Source organism: Rhizophagus irregularis, chromosome 14, assembly GCF_026210795.1.
Source record: "Rhizophagus irregularis chromosome 14, complete sequence".
NCBI lineage: Eukaryota > Fungi > Glomeromycota > Glomeromycetes > Glomerales > Glomeraceae > Rhizophagus > Rhizophagus irregularis.
In genome coordinates, this window is record NC_089442.1 from 2,338,174 (window position 1) to 2,362,747 (window position 24,574).

At 28.4% G+C, this 24,574-nt stretch overlaps 5 protein-coding genes across 5 annotated transcripts; 4 read left to right on the forward strand and 1 right to left on the reverse strand.

Moving 5' to 3' along the window:
• Positions 1-1,586: 1,586 nt before the first annotated feature.
• OCT59_006200 (uncharacterized protein) lies at positions 1,587-4,033 on the forward strand (the record flags this gene model as incomplete). Its single annotated transcript, XM_025318851.2, has 10 exons — positions 1,587-1,785; positions 1,871-2,156; positions 2,226-2,370; positions 2,447-2,614; positions 2,689-2,742; positions 2,830-2,927; positions 2,993-3,077; positions 3,159-3,216; positions 3,309-3,443; positions 3,534-4,033. 10 exons carry the CDS (start codon positions 1,587-1,589, stop codon positions 3,686-3,688), a joined length of 1,383 nt encoding a protein of 460 aa, XP_025175187.1. The 3' UTR covers positions 3,689-4,033.
• A 200-nt stretch (positions 4,034-4,233) lies between these two features.
• On the forward strand, positions 4,234-5,361 carry OCT59_006201 (uncharacterized protein; the record flags this gene model as incomplete). Its single annotated transcript, XM_066141106.1, has 5 exons — positions 4,234-4,327; positions 4,554-4,628; positions 4,717-4,819; positions 4,908-5,038; positions 5,129-5,361. 5 exons carry the CDS (start codon positions 4,234-4,236, stop codon positions 5,359-5,361), a joined length of 636 nt encoding a protein of 211 aa, XP_065997931.1.
• A 4,364-nt stretch (positions 5,362-9,725) lies between these two features.
• OCT59_006202 (uncharacterized protein) lies at positions 9,726-11,381 on the reverse strand (the record flags this gene model as incomplete). Its single annotated transcript, XM_025318853.2, has 1 exon — positions 9,726-11,381. One exon carries the CDS (start codon positions 11,379-11,381, stop codon positions 9,726-9,728), a length of 1,656 nt encoding a protein of 551 aa, XP_025175189.1.
• Positions 11,382-13,286: 1,905 nt separating this feature from the next.
• OCT59_006203 (uncharacterized protein) lies at positions 13,287-15,490 on the forward strand. Its single transcript, XM_025318854.2, has 3 exons — positions 13,287-13,813; positions 15,085-15,200; positions 15,267-15,490. The coding sequence occupies exons 1-3, from the start codon at positions 13,462-13,464 to the stop codon at positions 15,276-15,278; spliced, it is 480 nt and encodes a 159-aa protein (XP_025175190.1). The 5' UTR covers positions 13,287-13,461; the 3' UTR covers positions 15,279-15,490.
• Positions 15,491-20,531: 5,041 nt separating this feature from the next.
• Positions 20,532-24,272, forward strand: OCT59_006204 (uncharacterized protein; the record flags this gene model as incomplete). The annotated part of the gene is made up of 10 exons (XM_025318855.2): positions 20,532-20,613; positions 20,692-20,818; positions 20,887-20,992; positions 21,067-21,885; positions 21,960-22,036; positions 22,128-22,393; positions 22,474-22,534; positions 22,625-22,754; positions 22,828-23,128; positions 23,205-24,272. The coding sequence occupies 10 exons, from the start codon at positions 20,532-20,534 to the stop codon at positions 24,134-24,136; spliced, it is 2,901 nt and encodes a 966-aa protein (XP_025175191.2). The 3' UTR covers positions 24,137-24,272.
• Between the last annotated feature and the right edge of the window lie 302 nt (positions 24,273-24,574).

The following is a 24,574-nucleotide window of genomic DNA, read 5'->3' on the forward strand; positions in this document are numbered from 1 at the left end:
TAACTCTACTCTACCTGAGAAAAAATTTTTATATTTTTTTCGTCGTCTTTTGATTCCTCAGATTTTTTTTTTTTCCTCGAATTAAACATTTTTTTTTTTATATATTTTAGATTCGATAAATAAAACCATGCATATCAGTTACAGTCGCCAAAGAATTTTTGCAGCAAGGTAAACAAATAAGCCACTAAAAAGAGAATCTTCCTGTGTAATTTGCATAACAGGTAATAATTACTACACAATTCTACATAGAAGATACTACTATTTCATATCATCAAATCCCTTTTTGGGGAAATAATATAAATAGCATATATTTTTTCTTTGGACATGTGGCTTCAATTGTGCTTCTTTGACACATCAAATTTAGAATTTAAATATTTTACTGCATAATTATATTTTCTATTTTTAAACCATTTTCTTAATGGATAAATCACAATGCTGATCCCATGATCCCATGATCTCCGTTGATTTTTTATTACCGACATATTTTACATATCAGATATGAAAAAAAAAAAAAAAAAAAATGTAAACCGTTCGGTGGAGTAATTAATTAATCAATTTCACGAGGAAAAAAAAAAGAGTGAAGAGAGAGACGAATAAAATTTTAGGAACATTCTACCCCAGTTTAATGATGGATTGTTACACATACCCAAGCTATATACAGTATATTTAATGTGCATATCATGTGATTTATCGAATTAATTTGTTTGTTTTTCTATAGGTGCATAAATAATGTGAAAATCTGGCCATTTACAGATGATTTCTTCTTAATACTCCACACTCCTACAAATACAAACAATCACAAAGCTGTAAGAATTAAAAATTCATGGGTCCTAACTCAGTTACTATAGGTGATTTTTTTTTATACATGCACTTTATATTAAAAAAAAAAATTCCGACAAATTAAGTAAGAAACGAATGAAATGAATTTGTTTATGTTTTTAATGTAATATTTATCATGGAAAATAAGAGAAAAAAAATTGTAGAACACACAAGTTATTATGATTGTAATCAATTGAACAATGAAAAAAAAAATTATGATTCCCAATCGTACTTTTCTTTTATAGAATTCTCTCACGGGACAATAATAATAACTTGAGGGCGTTCATGTATGTTATAATGATGCCATTTTCATAAGACTTTGGTACAGGGCGCTAGTCGCGCCACTGCATTTTTAAAGTCCATAAAAGGCAGTCATGTGAGGTCTCGAGACTTCCAATTTTGTTCAAGTTTTTGATTGCAGATCCATTAACAAATAACCAATTATGGTTAATCTTGAAAAAAAAAATATTCATTATTTAAGTAAATGAAAACTAGGTTTTCTGCAAAGTTTTTTTTTAGAATTTTAAAAGGATTTCAATGATTACATTAAATTCGAATTGGGTACCTAAATCTTATCGATCCGAATTTAGCCTTTTTTTTGCAGATTATTTTTGCATTTAAAAAAAAAAAAGCGATTTATTCAAGCTTCTCGCTACCCCAACTCTCTCCCCTTGTTTTTCCTAAACTACTATTCTTCTTCATTTAAAAGTCGTTCCCCTATTTTATTCATTTTTAACCCAATAATAAATTTCCTCATTTTCAAAAAAATGAAATTTGGAAAGAGTTTAGGACGAACTATTGAGGACGTTCCTTCTCAATGGAGACCTTTCGCCATCCAATACAAAACATTAAAGAAATGCATTCATAAAATCGTTCAAGAATTGAATGACAAAGGAATTTCTCTAGATATTCGTAAAGCTGTGTTGAATGCTACGGAAGGTTATAAAATGGAATATTCCTCTGAAGGTTAACTAAGTTTTTATTAAATTTTTTATTTTACGCAGTAAATTTTTTTTTAATTTTTGGTATTTTTTTTTTTTTTTTTTAATAGTCAACCCCACTCATATTCGATCCTATATTCAACTCGATTTGGATGCTTATTCTCCTGATATCCGATTGTCTCATCCTCTAACAGGACATACTCTTGAAAGCATTCAATCTGATTTCACGAAATGTAATTCATGTTATGTATCGTCGTCGCTTTCCTTACCTTCAACCGATTCAAACGATACAGATTCTACTACTTCTACTACTTCCTCCTCTGACTCTCACGATGATATTATTGCGGAAAATATTTCTCTCTGTAATAATTCCACTATGAATCAACCATTACACAGGTAACATTTTTTTAGTTCATTTGCTCATACTTAAATGGATATAAAATTAAAAATTTATCTATATTATAGAATGACGTGTATTGAACTTGAAAAAGATAGCGAATTCTTTGATACTCTTTTAGAAGAAGTTTCGCAATTAAATCAACTTCAACAACAAAATAAAGATGAATACATGGATAGGGTTAAGAGACTTGGCGATATTTTGATCAAAGTGGTAAGTTTTTATAAAATTCTTTGTATTATTGATAACTAATTATTCATTTTAAATGATTTAATTTTTCTCTTTTAAGACTTCTCCATATAAGAAAGATATGTATACGTGGCGCGAAATTTTCCAACTTTATTTACGAGCAGAAATTTTTATTGGGAACACCGAAGCAGATCGTGATGAACACGACTTGGAATTTACTCAAAAGCAATTCAAATGGTTCTCTGACGAACTATCTAGGACAGATTTGGTAATTTTAATTATACTAACTACATTCTAATTTATGTTAAAAGTTAAATAACTTACACTTCAATATTTTTCTAGCCACGTAAATTTAAATTAAGTTCTTCTAAAGAAGCATTTCAAGAATTTTTAAGAGTGAGTATTAAAAAATGAATATTCGATATAAATGACACATGAAGATACTCTGAAGTCTGAACTTATATTTAATTAATTTTCTAATAGATTAATAATGATTTGATAATGATGAAACAATTTCAATATATCAATAAGACCGCCATGTCAAAAATTCTTAAAAAACATGATAAGCGAACATATTTAACGTATGTATTCTTTATTATTCGTACTAATTAGCGAAAAATTTTACTCACTATTTATATATTTATAGTGCCAGTTTTAAATTTGGAAAATTATTGAAACATGATTCATATTTTACCGGAACTATGGGTAAATCTCTGTGTCACGTAATGAATGTAAGTGATTTTTTTTTACCACTACTTTCTCAGATTTACCGGCTAAAAATACATTATTTTAAAAATTTTTTATTACAATAGAAGCAATTATCTACAATCACTCCACAAATTGAGGATCATACATGTCCAATTTGTACCTGTACGTTTTATTTTATCTCTAAATGTTTGAATTTATTTGATCTTACAATATTATAAATAATAACTTTACAATCTCTTTTAATATAATGGTAGTCATTTACTGGAAACCAATTCGATTATGCTGTGGACACGTATTTTGTGTACGTTGTCTCATTAAATCCGAACGTAAAAAGATGCGCAATTGTCCAATTTGTCGATACGAAGATGCGGTACATAAAGCAGACTCAAGTTAGTATTCAAATTTATTTTACATATTTGGATGAGAAATTATTTACATCTTAAATCTAACATATTCTAACATTTATTTTTTAACAAAAGGCAATTTGGATATACCCTTGCAGAATTTCATAAAACTTTATTTCCCACGAGAAGTAAAAGCTAAAAGGGAAGAAAATGGTAGACAAGAAGTTAGTGAAGAAATGGAAATTATTGCAAGGAGTCAATTTGGTGGAAATGAGTGTCACATTATGTAAATTACTAATATGTATATATATATGTATTTTTTTCCCTTAATCATTATATTATTATGTTATTATAATTACGTTTTTTAAGTTTATATTTACTTTTAAGATATTATAGAGATATTATATTATTATATGAAATATATGAAACAAGAAAAGAGAAAGAAAGAAGACAGAAAAATAATGAGCAATTTACTTTATATTATTATTTATTTTAAGATTCGTATAGTATATTCGTTTAGTATACGTATAATATTCGTTTTAATACGCCGAGAATCGATTTTATATGTTACACAACCAATAAAAATCAATAAATATGTAACCAATCACGTTCGACCAAGTATCAATTTAACATAAAAAGATATTTTTGCGTTTTTTTTATAATTCTCTTAATATTTATCATTTAACCTTTCCCCATGACCTTTTTTTTAGGTTAAAAATTGATTTATAAATTAGAAATTAGAATTTACAAAGTAAAAATATATCAAATCAAAAATCATTTTAATAATTTTTTAATTAATTGAAATTTTTTTTTAAAAAAAAGAGAAGAAAAAAAAATGAAGTTCAAGATAATTTTTGCTATAACGACTTTTCTCGTGATATTGATGATAAATAGTCAAGTTCTGGAAATTGACGAAGGTTTTTTTTTTTGTGATAATCATTATTCTTTGACAAAGTTTTATTTACTAACGAAAATTTTAACTTTTTTTTTATTTTCTTCGATCAATTCGGTCAACTCGGAATTTTTTTGGTATAATCGATTAATCAATTCGAATTCTTAACAGAATTTGAAAAAGGTAATTTAATATTTGTTAAATATATATGTTATATATTTAAATTTATATATTATATCTTATTAATTTCTTTATTATTATAGTTACATGTGGTTCAGCAATTAAAATGACTCATATACCTTCAAGTTATAAATTACATTCACATTCTGTAGCATATGGTAATTACAATCAAAAGAATTATTCTGATAAAAAAGAAAAAATAAAAAAAATCATCTAAACTAAAAAAAAAAAATATCTTTTCTTTAGGGAGTGGATCAGGACAACAAAGTGTTACAGGACTTCCGGATGCTGATGACCCAGAATCACTCTGGATAATAAAGGGAGCTCATGGTGAATCATGTCCAAGAGGGTAAATAATCTAAAGTTCTAACCGATTTCTCTAGTCATTTTATATTATTTATTTATTCTTAAATGATATTTTTTGTTTTTATTTATAGAGAACCAATTGAATGTGGATCAGTTATTAGATTAAAACATTCAGGTACTAATAAATTTTTACATAGTCATCATCATCGTTCACCAATATCAAAACAACAAGAAGTTAGTGCATTTGATGGATTAGATACAGGTAAATAATTAACTTTTAATTAATATTTGAAAATTTCATAATATATAAAGTTCAATTTAATAAAATAAAATTTTCTTACTCTTTTTGTAGGAGATAATTGGAAAGTAATTTGCTTAGATAAATCCACAACATATTGGTTAAGAGAACAAAAATTTCAATTATTACATGTAGAAACTTCTGCATATTTATTTGCAAATGAGGAATATGTATATAATAATCCTATTAGTGGACAAATAGAAGTATCTGCTACTAAGAAAACTGGTGAAAATACTGAATGGGCTGTTCAAGAAGGAATATATTTTGCTGATAGACATTATAATTAAAAAAAAAGAAAGAAAGAAAATAAAAAAAAAATAATAATAATAATAAATTTAATTAAGAAAAAAAAAGTAATTTATAATAATAATATAGAATTTTGATTGATTTAACGTATTTAATTAAAAAAATAAATAAATAAATCTTTTTAAACAAGATTGAGCATAAAAAAAAAAATCTCGTTATTATATCATTGAAGAATTCAAATATTTAAAAGAAACAGGATGATTCAGGAAAATGCAGTTCCTCTTTTGGAATCCGGATAAAACAAGGCATCAACAGTTAATACAATGTTTATGGTCCCTTAACAATAATTTTTTTTTCAGCAATTCTTCACTTAATACAATCCATTTCTGATTGACATCATGTGATCTAAACAATCAAGAAACGATTTAATCTATGAGTCAGTTTGAGATGGTCATCAGATCAATCTGTGCGACAACACATTATACCCAAGCCCCAACGCCATAACAAAAGTTATTTGTACGTTTAACTGGAAGCTACGAATAGTAATTGTTTATATTAAAGTTCATTTATGGACCAACCATACGATACATTAGCTAGAGCCGCTACGCGGTGTAAGAAAATTGGCCCTCGCTTATTTACCAAGGCATTCACGGACAAGTCTTTTCGGTAGGTTAAAAAGGTTACTTCTCAAGTTATCTTGGAATTATCTTTAACTATGCTCGTGTTTGCAGATTATTCTGAATGCTTCGCGAAAACGAAGCCTCACGAGAATTCTCTTTTATGCTTGGAAAAGAATGATTTGTTTCGGGAAGCAGAATGCTCAAGAACGAAATGAAATGGCACAAATAATTCTGAAGTTGTCATTTCTCATTATTATAATAGACAACCCTGCGCTTTATTGCTTATTTATCAATTATTATTCATAAACTATGAATTTGAAAATAATTGTTTAAATTCATTTTCTAATCAAGAAAAAAATAATGCTCTTAAAGATGATAATACTAAGATGCATACACACATCTATTATTCAATCGACTAATGATATGAAGAAGAAAAAGAAGAAAAGCAAGAAAGTGCGTTTATTATAACCGTGGACGGCGAAAAATTTGGTGAGTGTATTTATATTCTTTTCCATGAGTATGAGTTGCAATCATAGCATATATATATAATAAAATATTCCGGATTTCAACTATTTACCATTTCCAGCTTTGGTCATTATAATGTATCTAACCATCTAACTCTTTTCATCTAAAGAATAAGGTTTCAGATGATATTTTTCAACAACGATCTTCTTGAATGTTTTTAAGGAGATAAGATATGTGAGGCTCCCTTCATTCCATTACTTGAAACTTTCTACGGTTAACTCAATAATCGATTCGCATGGATTGACGGTTTTGGCTTCAATTGTATGGCATCTATTTCACCAAATTAAAAGACTCTTCTTTTTATATTATGAACACTATATTTATTATGATACAGCAAGAATGTGAAAAATTAATAATGGTTCAGGCTAATGATAGCGAGCGATCTAAATACATTAAAGATTCAATGACGAATGACAAGCGATTAGATGCCATCAGTAAAGAAAAACCAAAATTAAAATCAGATCAATGGATTAGAGTTGGTAAATGCAAAATAATTGTGATCACATTAAATATATATTGAAGTAATATATATTGGATCTAGAGATCAAGCGTTTCGTTTACATTTTCTCATCTGTCCAGTGTTTTGTTGTTTTAGCCGTAGTACTCAAAGCGCCGTAGTAATCCTTCAGAGGATATATAAAAAGAAAGAAAAACAAAGCGGCAGAGATCATTCAACTTTATTATTAATATATATTGGAGTATATTTATTAGCATTTATGTGATATTTCTAGTTAAAATTATTAATAGTACCTTTAGTTTTTTCATTCTTAATTTTGGTTCACTTTAACTTTGCATTAACTAATAAGTTAAATTTGACCAATATTATAGAAAATGACCTTAAAATGGTGAGATCATTCGATGAATGTCATTTAGAGTCATTTCAAAAATTGTCAAATATACACCATCAGTGTGAAGGAGTGTATTTATACCGGACAGATTATCAAACCTTTATCATATAGAAATAATTATACTACCCTTATTACCTAATTTGCATGATGGTACCATACTATTTAACAAAAACTGAATAAAAATATGTAAACATACAATTCTATGAGTTGATTTAATAAATGATCTAAACTGTAAATTTATGTCAGAGTTGATCAATTTAGCAAATTTTTGTGATATGCGTAAAGAATGCCCAAGGAAAATAGCATTATTTGTTATTTTTTTTTATCTGTATAAATAGATTTTCGATCGAAACAAAAAGCCAAATAATGACCTGTGATGCCAAAACAGTTTAGACGTGACAAAATTGTGAAAATTGTTGACATTGTCAAACTATTTTGGCATTTTCACTGATTTTGACTTACCGAAACTATTTCGATTTACCGAAACCATTTTGGCATTTTCGACAGTTTCGGCATTTTCGACAATTTCGGCGTATCGAAACTATTTCGACTTGCCGAAACTATTTCGGCATTTTCGACAGTTTCAGCATTTTCGACAATTTCGGCGTATCGAAACTATTTCGACTTGCCGAAACTATTTCGGCATTTTCGACAGTTTCGGCATTTTCGACAATTTCGGCGTATCGAAACTATTTCGACTTGCCGAAACTATTTCGGCATTTTCGACAGTTTCGGCATTTTCGACAATTTCGGCAAGTCGAAAATATTTTCGGCATTTTCGACAATTTCGGCGTATCGAAACTATTTCGACTTGCCGAAACCATTTCGGCATTTTTCGACAGTTTCGGCATTTTTCGACAATTTCGGCATTTTCAACAGTTTCGGCATTTTCGACAGTTTCGGCATTTTCGACAGTTTCGGCATTTTCGACAGTTTCGGCATTTTCGACAGTTTCGGCATTTTCGACAGTTTCGGCATTTTCGACAATTTCGGCGTACCGAAACTATTTCGACTTACCGAAACTATTTCGGCAATGCGCCAGCCTATAGTCAGCGGAAAATTAAGTTCTTATTAATCATTTTCTAATAAAAATGATACAATTGCATCATTAACAGTGCCGCATTCCTGGCTTGATCTTTTTGGTATGAACTGAGTGTGTATTGATTATCGAAGGAGTAAATTTAACGATAGAAATGATGAATGCTATCAGATTTACTAAAATTCGCTTCAAGGTTTGTAAGGAACTAAATACATTTATTCTGTCCATCTGTATCGAGGCATTTTTATTATTTTTATACAAGAAATTAGTCCAAATCAAGCATTTGATATTTATTTCATTGTGTCAGATACTCAGATTGCAAAATGGACGTAAATTTTTGAGATTGAGACCTAAATGTAAAACTTATTCATCTGAAGAAGCCTTCGTTTGATAAACGCGAAATAACAACTTTTTTTTAAAAAAAAAATAATCTCCATACATAATATATTTATTTTATAAAAAAAAAAGGCATATCATCCATGCATGACTGTGACTATTTTATATTTTTGTATCTGTTGTTCCTTTTTGCCAGTATCCGCCTTATCATTTTGCTTTATCAATCAAAATTCAATAATAATTTTTAAATCTATTACCCTTTTTTCTCATTAAGAACCAGAATCGATAAGAGTTTGCCCTTTTCATGTTTTTGCGCAATTCGGACTCATTTCTTCCTTAGCAGAAGATCGATAAGATATCTAATACAAAATACTTTTTCCGTTATAATTAACTACATAATATAAAGGGTAGTAGAAAAGTATCATAGTAAAAGGTCATAGGAACTAAAAACGGTCTGATCCGCTTTATTATTTTTCTTTGCCCATTATTACCCATATTTCATAATTTTAGTGATATCTTCTGTATACTGTATACTGTATACAGTACAAGAAAAAGTAAATAAAGATTATGGCAGGAATTATTTCATTATAAATCAATTAAAATAATGCGGAAAATGTACTATTTGTTATATATTCTTTTTTATTAAAAGATTGTTTAAAATTTTTTTTACTTGAGAATTTAATTGTTCATTTACAATTGAATTTGAATGAAATTATAAACTATATATATTATGAATATATATATATATATAAAGTTTTAGGTTTAAGTAAAAAAAAAGACAAGTGAATAGATACAAATGAAATAAGTTTATGCTATATATATGCTATATATATGTGTGAATAATGAATGTGTTCTATATTATAATAATTCTATTGTAATGATAATGCAAAAAATGAATGATGATTAGTGTACATTGATTGAAAAAAAATGAGTGTATATAAAGTTTATAAATATGCTAAAAAAAAAAATATACAATGAAATCCTAGAGTTTTATAAAAAATAATAGGGATAATTTGTTAATTTTTTTGTTGTTGTTGTTATTGTTGTTGTTGTTGTTTAACAATATCAACTACTTTTCTTAATAATGCAAGACTTCTATCATCACCAAGAAGAGCAGTATGAAAAGCGTTCATTACATAAGAGAAACCAATTTTTAATTCTTGATTCCATAAGAATATACTACCACCAGAACCACCCCAACCTAAGAATTCAACATCTTCTAAACCTTTAAGACGGAAATAACCAAAACCACCAACACTTGGAGTAATAATTTCTTGTAATACAGTATCAAATGTTGGTTCCAATCGAGTAGCGATTAAATCATAAGTTTTATCAGACATTAATCGAGGTTCTTTCAATAAAGAATTTTGTTGTAAATCAAGAGGAAGATCATCAGTGGGAGTTGAAGTTACAATTGGTAAACTTTCACCTTTATTGGCCAGAATAGCAGCAAGTTTAGCCATAGAACGAGAATTTGTTACACCATTATAAGAAGGACCTTCTGGCATTAACATTTCAAAATGATTCCAATCTTGTGGTTGTTGAGTATGATCAGGAGCAGTTAAAATTAAAGATTTATAAGCATCAGAATTTTTATCCATCATTTGAAAGAAAATAGGATGTAATGGTTCACTAAGGAATTTTTCTGGTAAAATCATTTTAGATAACATTCTTACTAAAGGATAAGTATAAATATTTGATAAACGATCTTTAAGAAGCTTATTTGTACTTAAATAAAATTCAATATTATATTCAGGAACAATATCTTCAGATACGATTCTACCAATAGTACGATGACGGGGATCAACCCTTCTAACAATTTCATTTAAATACCAACCACGTGATATACCATGATAAGCTCTTTTAGGGACACCATTAAAATTATGAGGTTGTTTTGCAAGAATTTCAGATAAATTATCAAGATCATATAAATCTTGAACTGACATATCATGAGAATCAATAAAACCAACACCAGCTCTATGTACCATTAAATCTAAAAGAGTAACATTTTCTTTACCACCTTGAGCAAATTCAGGCCAATATTTAGAAATAGGGGAATTATAATCTAATAAACCTTGTTCAACTAATCTTGCAACTACTATACCAGAAAGTACTTTTGTACTAGAAAATACTAATTGTAAAGTTGAATCATCATAAGGTTTACCAGTAGAAACATCAGCGAAACCACAAGATAAATCAACTACCAATTCATTATTATAATAAACGCTAACTTGAGCTCCAACTTCTTGACCATTTTCAAAATTTTCCAAAAAAACTTGACGAACATCAGAAAATTCTTGAGAGGTAAAACCACTAATAATATTATAAGGACATCCTAAACCAATCAATTGACATGATAATGGATGAAATGGACCACCATGAATATATCGATATAAAAAGAATAAATTTAATAAGGTAATATAAATTAATAAACGTCTTCTTGAAATTGAAAAAGGTAATTTAAATAATTTAGGAGAAGGTAATTTATTTTTAATTTGAATAAATAAATTACTTAAATTACTAATATATGGTAAAGTACTTTCCGGGAGATAAGAAGTAAATTTAGAAAAAAAACTCTTTTTAGCGGATTTTGGAGTAGTAATAACATAAGTTTTTAATATTGGTAATAAAGGCGCTTTTTCATCATTATTTTCTATTATCATTGGTTCCATTTCAATATCTAGAGATGGCATCTTGAAAATGGGAACAATAGAATGATTATAATAGAGGGGGGAGGAGAAATAAGGTTAAAAAGGAAAGAATGTAAATAATGTAGGGAACTTTGGTATTATTATTTTATTTTTTTTTCCTTTTTTTCCGCAAATTTTTTTCGTTGTATTTATCCAAAAAAAAATTCATCAAATATCTATATACATATATTCTGTTTGGGTTAACAGGGTTTACAGGGTCATTGTTAAAAAAAAAAATGTTCGAATAAAAATTTAGATCTCAAGATCTTTGTTTATTATTCTTGTATTACATCCAACTTTCTTTGTATTTTAAAGACCAAACAAATTCACCGTTTAATGTAAACTTTTTCCATAAAAAGTAAAATGTAAGAGAAACCTAAAAAAAGCATTGACTAAACAAAGGATATCGTTACATTCGTTACAACTATAAATTTATTAACTAATAAAACTTAAAAATCAATAATCAAAATTTCACTTATTTGGAATACTGGTTAAAAATATTAATAATTTTACTCCGTAAAAAATTCTTAACCTCCTTGTTTATTACAAACAAGGAAAAAAAAAATATGTTGTGTGAACTATTAATGTAACACTATTGACCCTTTATTATAATTCTTTGTTTTACTGATTAAAGCTTGTTAATCATTTCACCTCACATTATTAAAACTTGCCAGATTAAGTAATTGTGGATTTGTGGATCATTATTTCGCGTATATAACGCGTAAAAAAAAAAAAATTTATTTTTGTATAATAAAAATTATTATAAAAATATAAAAATGTTCGATAATGACATAATATCCACATGTCCATTTTGTATATTTTGTACATACTTTTTCCGATTAATTTATCCGAACTGTATTATAATTTTTCTTATTCTACAATTTTGGTATATTATATTTTTCTAGAATATTATTTAATATTATTAATTTGTAATGATTTCATTGATAACTTGGTAACATTAATAATGATTATATATTTTATACATTTTTTGCCAAGATAAAATATCTGCGAAAATTTTGATCTAATCAAAAATATTAAAATAATTTTTAAAAAAAGGATCGTTTATGTTACAAAATTCTTTAATCCTTTAAATAAAGTTGTAGAACAGTCAAAATATGAAACATTACTTAATGTTTTCTTTTTTTAATATGGGAAAAACATTACAAAATTTAATAATATTACAAATTGGAAATACAAAATTTCCCCTAGTATTACGGTAAGCAGAAAATATAAATACAAATATAATAAGCCCATATTTTGACATCATTCATACGTAGAACATTATTTGTATCTCAATCAATATCTACAGATATTCAATATAATTGGTAGTAGGTTCTGGGCCCCGATTTTTTGGTTAGATCACAACTTAAACTCAGGGAGCAAAAAATGTAAAAATGTTAAAACTTGGGGCAAAAAAGTGGGCTGGGCAAATATACATATATGTTTTTTTTCTTCACAACTTCGGCACGTTAGTAAACCATGTTATCCACATTAGTCTACCATTAGTCCACTATGTTGCTTAGTTCTCCATTGCTCATTAATAAATTTTCATAATAAATATGTGTAGTTTTTTTTTTTGCGTTAATTTTCGGTCGTGTTGTTGTAGCTGAAAAACGTATCTAAATATGGCAATTGCCCCCAAAACGTAATTGTATGACCAGTCTTCTTGTACTTAAATGTTTGTGCCCTATAAACATATAAGATGCATACCCCTGGTCTATCAAGATCGATATTTTTGCACACGTGTTAAATTTCTGCATTGTCTAACCAAAACTCTAACCAAAAGCTAACCAAAAAAAATCATAAAAAAAATCAAACCGGAAACTCTAACCAAAAATCTTAACAAAAAATCCTAACCGAAAAATGTTTATCCGAAACTCATGATTTTCGATCTGAAAATCTAGATTTGACCATAAAACAAGACTAATTCAGTCCAAAATAAGAATACTGTTTCAAAAAATTAGTTCCACATCTTTGGTCCAAGAAAGTTGTATATACTTTATTACGGAGAACTCCAATATTATGTGAAACTCAACATGAAGGTAGATAGAATTGAAAGAGTGCTTTCATTCGACCAATCTCCATGTGGCTTGAATCATATATTGCCTTCAATTCCAAACTCCGTCAACTTCTTCAAAGCTCATTAATAATTCTATCTATGGCAAGACTGGAGAATATGAGAAAATATCAAGACACTAGGTTATTACCACTAAGAAATAGAAAGAATGAAAAGAGTTTATTAAATAAAATCCGAAACCCTTCTTTCAAATATGCTCATCTGTTAGGTAAAGACTTTAATTGGCGTCCACATGGGAAAGGCTGGATATGCTTAAAAAAACTGATCCCCTCGACTATCCACATAGTACAACTTCCAGACGAACAATGGATAAATAACAAGAATGAAAAGCCTATTCTAAAAAATACAAAAGTTATAGGTAAGTTCAAAGACGAGTGTTCAAATATAATTGAGGAAGTTTATGCAGTCCGTGCAAAATTATAAAAATTATATCACCATGTATTGGAGGATGGTAGTGTCAAATCAAAACATAAGGAAGTAACTTCTTGCTGATCCAATCCTTTAAAGAGCGGATCCCTTTTTATATCAAAAACTATAAAGCAATAGATCCAATGATGCATAGGGATTGTTTTTTGGAGAGCGACAACATTATGCAAACTCATAAAAAACGAAATAGCCAGATACAGAGAATGGTACGAAAATAAAAAAGAACTTCTTGAAAACGTTGAGAATTTATACAAACTCTACTATGAACTGTCTAATGAAGAGCGGATTATTACTGAAGAAGAAATTAACAATATTAGAGAGGATCTTCTTAGAGATGATGTGATTGAGATAAAAAATTTTTATATCAATCAGAGATCAATATCCCATTAAATAAATTTTTTTTGTTGAATAAAATAACGTATATTATAAATACTGATAGCAATGATATTCTATAAGAGATACTATTCAAAAAATTCGTTATATGGATTCCATTACATAGAACTAGATACACAAATAAGGTTCAACGTACGCAAGCAGATAGTTACAGTACTTTTTTTGCAATCACCCCCAACGCAAGACATCAATAGTTTTGCAATATATTACAATGTACCGTACAGACATTTGATATAAACACTTTTTATCTTTGCAACTACATTTCTTGGTATACTATCTATTATTTAAAGTGGAACAATACATAAATTTTATTTCAAAGCTTGCTTAGTTAGTGAACCATCCCAAGGAAGTTATACGCAATTATATAGTAACAAGGAACCAAATTATATGGTGTACAAATATGCAGATTGACGAAGAAGTAGAAAGGTGCATAATTTCAAATTTTTTACTACCTATTAAAGAATAGCATCCTCGAGATCGGCAGTAGTTAATTCTAACACACAGGTTAGGATCTATAGTATTTTGGTCATATTTTGAACTGTGTTTACCAAGAAAGTTAGAGGAACATTGCAAATATTTATCAAATATAATAAAATTTGACAGTTGACACTAACCAATCTGGAACGGTATTAATCCAATTTCCCTGTTTCTTGTTTATTGCTTGCTTCTTACGGATCCATATGATGGTCTTTGATGTTGCTATCGACAAACTTGAAATTAATAATGAAATTAAACTCGCAAAAAAACTTCAATTATGTGAGTAAATGAAAATTAAACTCATTCATATTTAATAATTTTACATTTTATTAGGTCTTAATGAAATTCCTGTATTTTTAAGACAAAGAGCAGCTCGCATTCTTGATGATCTAATCGTGATTATAAACTGGAGAAGCCCATGGTCACATGGGGGAGCCGGTCAAATAAAGGTATTTTTATATTGTTTGTAATTCATTTTTTAAAGATTAAACTAATGAATATAAAAAATTATTTAGAGATCTCTGTAGCGAAAGAGAGTTGAGTTTGAGGGAATTTATTAACCAATTTTAAAAATAGAGATTTTTTTTTTTTTTTTTTTTTTGGTTAAAATTTTTTAAAAATTATTTTTCTATTATTATTATTATGCGATTTTCTTGATAAACCGATTTTTTGTGATGTTTAAGCTTCGGTACATAAAACATTAAAAGTATTTACGAATCTGATTATTCATGGAAACTTCCAAATATAAAAGGAAATTCTGACTTCAATATCTAACTGATATATCGAATGCCGCAGAAAATAATTACCTTTGCATTACATTACATTTAATTGACCAATATAATAATCACATTTTTGAACAAGTGGCCACAATAAAGTTCGTTAAGATAGATATCTAAATCAAGATAAAAAAACGTTAGTATGATTACCAAATGGAAGACCATACTCCATAAAAAAAGCTTCCAGAAAAGTGCTGGTATCATGCTACCAAGTGGTTCACCTAGAACTTGCACAATAAGGATTTTTTTTTTTGTTATCTTTATCATTTTTTTTTATTTTTTGTCATTTTTTCTTCTTTTCATTTTTTGTTATTTTTTTTTATTTATTATTTTTTATTTTTAAATCCCCACTGGCAGCCCTTGGTAAACCACTGATAATTCATGCCACCAACCATAAGAGCCAGATACATAGGCTAACCCTCTTTTTTCGGGAAAGCCAGTTTCTCTTATATTCTTACTCTTCAGCTTTTTTATCTGTAAGCCAGTATCATTAAAACTATGCTAAGCAGGGAGCGCAAGCTTACCTTAAAATATGGTTTACTGCAAATCTTTTTGATACGAAAATCCTTTTAAACCTTTGTAATGTCAACCTTCCGAAGTTTTAAACTGCCAGGAAGTTTCGCCTTATTTAAACTTGAAACCTTTGAAAAGTATCTGAAATACTTTATTACCTTTGCATTACATTTAATTGAATAATCACATTTTTGAACACGTGGCCACAATAAAGTTCGTTAAGATAGATATCTAAATCAAGATAAAAAAACGTTAGTATGGTTACCAAGTGGAAGACCATACTCCATAAAAAAAGCTTCCAGAAAAGTGTTGGTATCATGCTACCAAGTGATTCACCTAGAACTTGCACAATAAGGATTTTTTTTTGTTTTTTTTTATTATTTTTATCATTTTTTTTTTTATTTTGTGATTTTTTTTTTGTCATTTTTTTCTTTTTTTATCATTATCATTTTTCATATTTTTTTGTAATTTTTTCATATTTTTTTTATTCTTTGTTATTTTTTTTTCTTTTCATTTTTTATTTTTTTTTAATTGTATTATTTTTTATTTTAAATCCCCACTGGCAGCCCTTTGGTAAACCACTGATAATTCATGACACCAACCATAAGAGCCAGATACATAGGCTAACCCTCTTTTTTCGGGAAAGCCAGTTTCTCTTATATTCTTACTCTTCAGCTTTTTTATCTGTAAACCAGTATCATTAAAACTATGCTAAGCAGGGAGCGCAAGCTTACCTTAATATGGTTTATCGCAAATCTTTTTGGTACGAAAATTTTTTATTGAACCTTTGTAATGTCAACCTTCCGAAGTTTTAAACTGCCAGGAAGTTTCGCCTTATTTAAACCTTGAAACCTTTGTGATGTCAACCTTCCAAAGTTTTAAACTGCCAGGAAGTTTTGCTTTATTTCAACCTTTGTAATGTCAGCCTTCCGAAATTTTAAACTGCCAGGAAGTTTCGCCTAGAAATACAACTTAAGGAGGAAAATAGTAAAACCTATTTTTCGTAGAAGAAAAATGTATTTTATTACGAAAAAAGTTTTTTTGAAAAAAATATTTAATAAAAAGGAGTTGAAGGTTTGAAGGTTTAATAAAAAGAAGTTTGAAGGGTATATATATACTTGTAAAAACCTCACGGTGACTAATAATTAGATCGATAGGCGGATAGGGATAAATCAAATTGATTACATAATATTTCATTTTCATCACTTTCTAATTCCGATTTTTGACTAATTTATACTACAGTAATTTTTTTTTATCGATTAAATCAAATCCCGACAAATGATTCAACACATAACATTACTCATAATACATTCGATTGTCTTCACCACCGCAGCCCGTAAAAAAAACTATTGGAAAGACAAAATTGTATTACGCAAGCTCAATATCAACCGGCAATTGTTTGGCAATATGAGTGATTTTTCATGGTTATGACTAATAGATGGCCTAAATAACGTCATTTTGATTTTAAAAGCAAGTGCTGCGGTTCGTTGAGCAGTAGTAATCAAAGATTAACTCAATTATTTATATTATTAAAGTACAAATAAATACAGTTTATATAAGTATTATTTATTTCATGGGGAGTTGAGTAATCTCCTGGAGCGTGTCACTCATTAAATATTAACTATTTAACTATTTTAAACTAAAATTAGTAATTTCCCGGCTATCTATATGAGACCGGGAAATAACTAAACGAAGATTTCCGGTCATTTATAAACTCAGCTAATCACTCGCAATATTTAAAAATTAGTATGAAGGTGACACTTAGTGCGACAGGGAATTCCTTTCATAGTAATAATTTTTTGTATAATCTATCAAATCATGAGTTTTCACTAATGAAAAATTGGAGATCTGACTTTTATTCGGAGTTCCAAAGATACAATTCCATTTCATAATAGTGGCCAATTGAATTGGGTTAGTGATTTCTCCTGTTGTTTTAAACTCAAATTCTGGTATGTCTATAAAATCATATACACTATTTTGATGTTTAAGTGACCACAACGCTCCGTAAAATTTGCATAGTATTTCATGAAAAACCATCAGATAATAAAAATAATTGCGAAAGTAATGTGCCGATACAAAAGTTCCTGTAATAAGATGGGATTGTCATCGTACGTTATACTTCAAGATGTCCAATAGCAAATGACTAAATTCTGGTAAAAGAACTCCATTAACAATATCATCACATGAATGAGAAGGTATTTTTGTTCAAAAGGTATCGTATAATTTATTGGATGAAGTGTTATCATTATTTTAAATTTGATTACAAAAAGTTGTCATTTTAATTATGTACGCAGTTCATTAGTAAAATTGGTATTTTGGGTATACTGCATGCTGCAATTACTGCATCCTCGTCATTATGTTAAAAAAATTTGATGGCTTGGATATGTAATTTCCTTTTTAATACACAATGAGTGATAATATCGTAAATTACATAGAATTATTTGAAGTATTAAAAAATTTTAAATTTTATTTTATTGTATGTAAACACGGATATTAAATAGGTAGAGTTCAATACTCAAATTTATAAGTTGATAATATATAATACAATTATAGCTAAACTGTCAATTAAATTTACTGCTAACATTGATACGGCAACTCAGGGTTAATATTTCGTCTTTTTTCCTTGATATTTTGTTTAACAATTAATAGTGAAATTAATCGAAAGCAACTAACATAATTCATAATACAGCAGGTGTATAATGACAAGAAATCCATACTGAACTAAAGTATATAGAAGATATAGTTCAGTTTATATAAATTCTCCAATGAATTTATTAGTAATTTAAATGCGTAACGAATTATTCCATATAATTACACTAAGATTTTTTTATATTCCTAAGGTAATACGGATATTAACAATTTTATATTTAAAATAAGAATTTTTTTTTCCTAAATGTATTCTAAAGGAAAATGGTGTACTGTGTTTACTGTTTCTTTAAAGTTTATATATTTCGAATACAATTATATTTTTAGGCTATGTCTTACGTTGATATTAATAATATTCTTTACCAATTCAAATACGGTTGCTAGTACTGGAATCCAAATACACTGATTTTATTTAAAATGTCAATCAATCCACTATTTCTTGGTGAAATAGATGATGAGCGAGGAGATATTAATGATTTGGAATATGTAGATAATATATCTGGAATAAGCATCTATACATCCATGAATGAAAAAACCCCAATGGGATAAAATACTATTAGTAATCCTGCGCGTAAACATCACTGCAGAAGATATCTATCCTAACAAGAGAGACCAATCTGAATAGGAAATATCAACAACTTCAAAATTAACTGCAAGACCAAGTTCATCAATTGTTGCGCAGTCTTCTCAAACTCAATTATATTCATCATATATATTTTATATTTTTGCAAAGAATTAAACCTTCTTTAATGAAAGAGTTGTTGGATCCTGGAATTCGCGATCCTAAAGAAAGTCTTAATTGGGATGAATATTCTATTGATATTGAATTTCTTGAACTTATTGGACAAGGAAGAATAGTGGGATATCTTAATTGGTAAATCTAAAAAATTAAAATTTTTAATTATATATCTCTAGGAAATCAGGAAGTAGGTCAAGGCATCTCCTTGAGAAACTTCAAAATGGTATTTAATTATATTATTTTTTTTTTTGAAAATTTCGAGAACTCAATATTTTAATTATATAATAAACACTTATTTTATTTAAAAAAAATATTCGGTTTGAACTAGAAAATGAAAATAAGGATTATAAAGCTCTTCAAAAGTTCAATTCCACAAGACGTACTAAGCATCTGTTAGAGTTATTAATAATATAACCGATAATTAATTTTCCTTGTAATTTTTTTTTGCATTAATTTTGGTATAGTTTATAGCTGTAGCTTATTACATTTTACAATATACGGTTCGTTATTTATATAGTACTGTAATATAGAGAATTTTGAGATTATTTTTTTAGAAAAAATGCATTAAACTTTTAATTGAATAGATCATGCAGTAAAAGCTTACATATTTCTGGTGAATAATGCATGAATCATCCAATCAAATTTAATTTAGTTCAAATATGAGGCAATAATAAGACAAGCCGGATTAACTAAATTCAAAGTAGTACATATCATCAATTTTTTTTTATAAAATTCGCGTATGATAATAAATAAAGGTGCCACATTTAAATCACGTGTGGAGTGAGTGAGTTTGTTACACTATAAAAAACGCCCACATTCCATGATTTCACAGATTAGATTAAAGAGTCATGAATCGTAGGAAAAAAAAAGGGATTTCTTTAACCTATTTGATAATTCTTGTGAGGTAAAAATAAATTTTTCGGTAACAGAATAACAAATTTTATTTAATTATTTATTTCATAATTTGAAATATAAATGTTTTGAATAGAGAGAATTGGGACTGATATATCTACCAATTTTATGGAATTCAAATTAAACATAGTAAATATTAATGATTGAAAATTTTATATAGTAAATTCATATGACTAAGAGAAATGTCGTATTCGATGCCGTCAGAAGATCAAATTATTCTTGATATATCACACCTAGATTCCAATGATACTACCGGTGATATACGCAAGGATGCGAGTAAGTTAAATTTTCTGAAGATATTTAAATATAAATAAAGTTTTATTATTCACCTGAATAATATTCTTTGTATTTTAGGTAAAACTGCTCTTTTAACAACTCAACTTTTAGTCGCGATACCTATCGGTACAATATGTTTTTTGCTTTTTTGTTTTCTTCGAGCTAGATGGAATGTTATGTATTCTCCACGAAGTAGGTTGAATAGGTATGTAAAAAGTCAACTTTCTCCTTTCAGTTAATTCAATTAATTATTATTAATTATGCTTATTATAGACTAGCACCGAAGCCTTTACCAAACACTTTCTTTGGATGGATAATGCCTTTATTAAGAATCCCCCAATCTGAAGTTTTAGATAGTGTGGGATTGGATGCTACTGTGGTATGTTATGTGTCAATTGAAATCAACATTTAGAAATTTATTACTAACTAATTTATTTAATATCTTTTGCCTAGCTTCTAGCATTCTTTAAAATGTCTTACAAACTTTTTGCATTCTGTGGATTTTTCGCATTAGTTATATTATCTCCGATAAAGGTTTATAACTTCATACCAGGAATGGGCAAAGTCGATGATAACAATGCACTTGACGATGGTCCATTCGAACCGACCGATCCCAACGATCCAAATTATCCTCATGAATCTTCAGAAATACTAATATCATACGTGGTTTTTACCTGGGTATTTTCTTGTGCAACATATTATTTCGCATTTTATAATTATAGAGAATTTTCAGAAGTACGCCACAAATATTATCTTAAAGGGATGGATACTGTTACTGCAAGATCTGTAATGGTTACGATTGTTCCAAAGGATTTGCAAGCAGATCATAAGTTAGAAGATTTTTATGCTTCTTTAGATTTGGGTCAGGTTGAAAATGCTACAGTATATCGACAAGTTCGAAAACTTAGGCATGCGATCGAGAAACGCGCACAATATTTAAGAAAGTTGGAAGCAGCTTATGTTGAATATTTGGGGAATCCTTGTGATGATCCAAATTATGATCCCAAGAAAGCAACCAAAACGTTTGAAGAAGCTTTAAACAATGACCCTTCTACTGCAAACGCTGTAACTGCAGAAGTTCTTAAGGGTGTTAAAGCAAAAAGACCTACAATAAGGTCAGGTTTTCTTGGATTATTTGGCAAAAAAATCGACAAAATTGAATATTATACCGATCAATTTATTTATTATGACCAACTAGTGAGACGAGGTAGAAATGGTGCCTATGTCTCTACTTCAACTGGTTTTGTGACTTTCAAGGATATAACTAGCGCGGTAAAAGAAATTATTAGAGACAAATATGTATGTCCAAATAACTTTTATTTATCTTTTTACATTTCGTTTTATAGCAATTAGCGGCACAAGTACTTTTACATCCAGAACCTTTCCAATGTAGTACCGAACTCGCCCCAGAACCTCGTGATGTGTAAGTTGCAATTAATTAATTAGTATTCTTTAGAAAAAATTTTTTTTTTTTGATTTTATATTGACATAAATAATTCTATTTATCATAAAAGATTCTGGCAAAAACTAAGCATTCGCAAACGAGAGTTGATAATTCGTGACGTGTTAGTCAATTGCTTAGTTACCATAATTGTATTTTCCTGGACTGTACCTTCTTCTGCAGTTGCTACCCTTTTGAGTTTAAATTCATTGAAAAAAATCTTCCCATGGTTAGAAAAATTGGCAGAATCGAATGAAATTTTGAAAAGTTTTATCCAAGGTACTTTGCCTACTCTTGCAGTTGTCACACTTAACGCGATAATTCCACAGGTTATGCAATGTAAGTAGTTTATTAAACTTTAATATATAAATTGCTATTTTTGTTTTTTACAAATAACTAACTTTATAATCATCATTCAGTTCTTTCTAAAATTCAGGGACTCAAATCTCGTAGTGCAATTGAATCTTCAACATTCTCCAAGTATGTAGTTTAACTTTTAAAGCTTTAAAAATATTATTTGTCTCTATCTATTAAACCAGTATTAACTCATTATGGTTATTATTTGACTAGATATTTCTTTTTTTTGCTGATAACTGTTTTCCTTATCTTCACCGTTGTTGGTACTTGGCTTAGTGCAATTGAAGATATAGCACAAAATCCAACAAAGATTACTATTACTTTAGCGAAAAATTTACCCAGAGTAAATATAGTTGCATTTTCTTTCTTTCTTTCTTTCTTTTTTAAGAATTATATGCTTAAATATCTAAATTTAGGTGGCCCCATTCTTTATAAATTATGTTGTTCTCCAAGGAATTGCTTTATACCCATCTCGTATATTAATGATTAAAGATATTGCAATGGCTTGTTTATTACGCGTTGTTGTTGCAAATACTCCCAGAGATTTTGCTGAAAGCAGTACTCCACAACTTATATATTATGGACAAGAGCTGCCACCCACTGTATTCATTTTCGTTCTTGTTCTCGTATACTCTTCTATTATGCCGATCATTCTCCTTTTTGGCACAATTTACTTCTTCTTTGGCTATATATGTTTTAAATACTTGCTATTATTTGGTATGTCAATTTTTTTAAATTATGTAATTTTATTATTTTTTTTTTTGGTTTTTTCTTTTTAACCCTTTTTTTTTAGTATATTTCCATCCTTACGAATCCGCTGGTAATTCATGGCCTAAAATATTTCGAGGAATTATTATTGGCTTATATATTTTTCAACTATTAATGATTGGATATATGTCGTTAAGAAAGTCATTTTATTTATCTGCATCTTTAGTGCCTCTTTTAGTTATTACAGCTATTTACTACTATTATGTGAAACAAGCATATGACAGAAGTTCAGAATTTGTACCATTAAGCGTTTTACGCGAGAACCAAAAGAAATCGCCTACTAATACATCTGATGTTAATATTAGACAAACGTCACAGAAATCAACAGTGACAAATGATACTTTGGGAGAAACCACAGCTGATACTTCATCAACTAATAATGAGAGTAATAAAAAAGCACAAGGACAATCTCAAAGAGACTTATTAGATGACGATTTTTATCAAGCAGCTCCTGATCTTTATACAAATTATACTCAACCTCCAATGACATTATATGATGGTATACTTAATACGGGAATGAGAGATTATGCACCTCCGGAACTAAAGGGAAGTTTACCATGGTTATGGCTCCCAGTTAAAAGAACAAAACAAGAAATTAAAAACGGAGGATTTATTAGAAAATTATTAGGAATGAATGAAATAACTTCACGACCAATTTCATCCTCACAATCAGAATCGGTAACTGGTTCTACAACTGATTCAAATAAAAAAGTGGCAGCGGTTAAAACATTACAATTTGTAGAGGATGGATCATCTAGCTCTTCCTCAGGACAAAGTACAAATTATGGAGCAGTTGATACTAGTGTGCCAGTTTCTGAACAAGAAGTAGTAGGACCTGAGCAAGTTGTTGTAACAAATGAAGAGCAAAGTACATCATCTAAAAAACTTTCGAAGGCCCAAAAAAGAAGGTCTATGGCTGATATGTTAGGAGAATTTGCAGGAAGCAATTTTTCTTAATTATCTTAATTATTTAATCAAATTTTTTTTTAAAAAAAATTTATTTATTATTTATTTATTTATCTTTGCTGCATTTTTGGGTTTGTGTATCATATTATAATAAATAATTGTTTACGTATATTTTTGATCCCACATCTAATACTGTAATACTTACTTTTTACTGTTTTTGAAGTTTTTGAACTTTTTCAACACGCATAGTATAATTTTAGTTAATTGAATATTAAAAAAAAAGAAAGAAATATTCTACTTTATTCTTTATAAAAGCAATAAATAAAAACTGGGTATAGGTAATAAAACCATAATGAGTAAGTCCAACTAGATAGCCAAACTGTAATCAATTACCCATTACAAATAAGTCATTAATTTACAAAGTGTATGATTCTTACCAAAACATCTAGGCAACAGTTGAAGATAATTTTGCTCTATGAATGCTTCTCT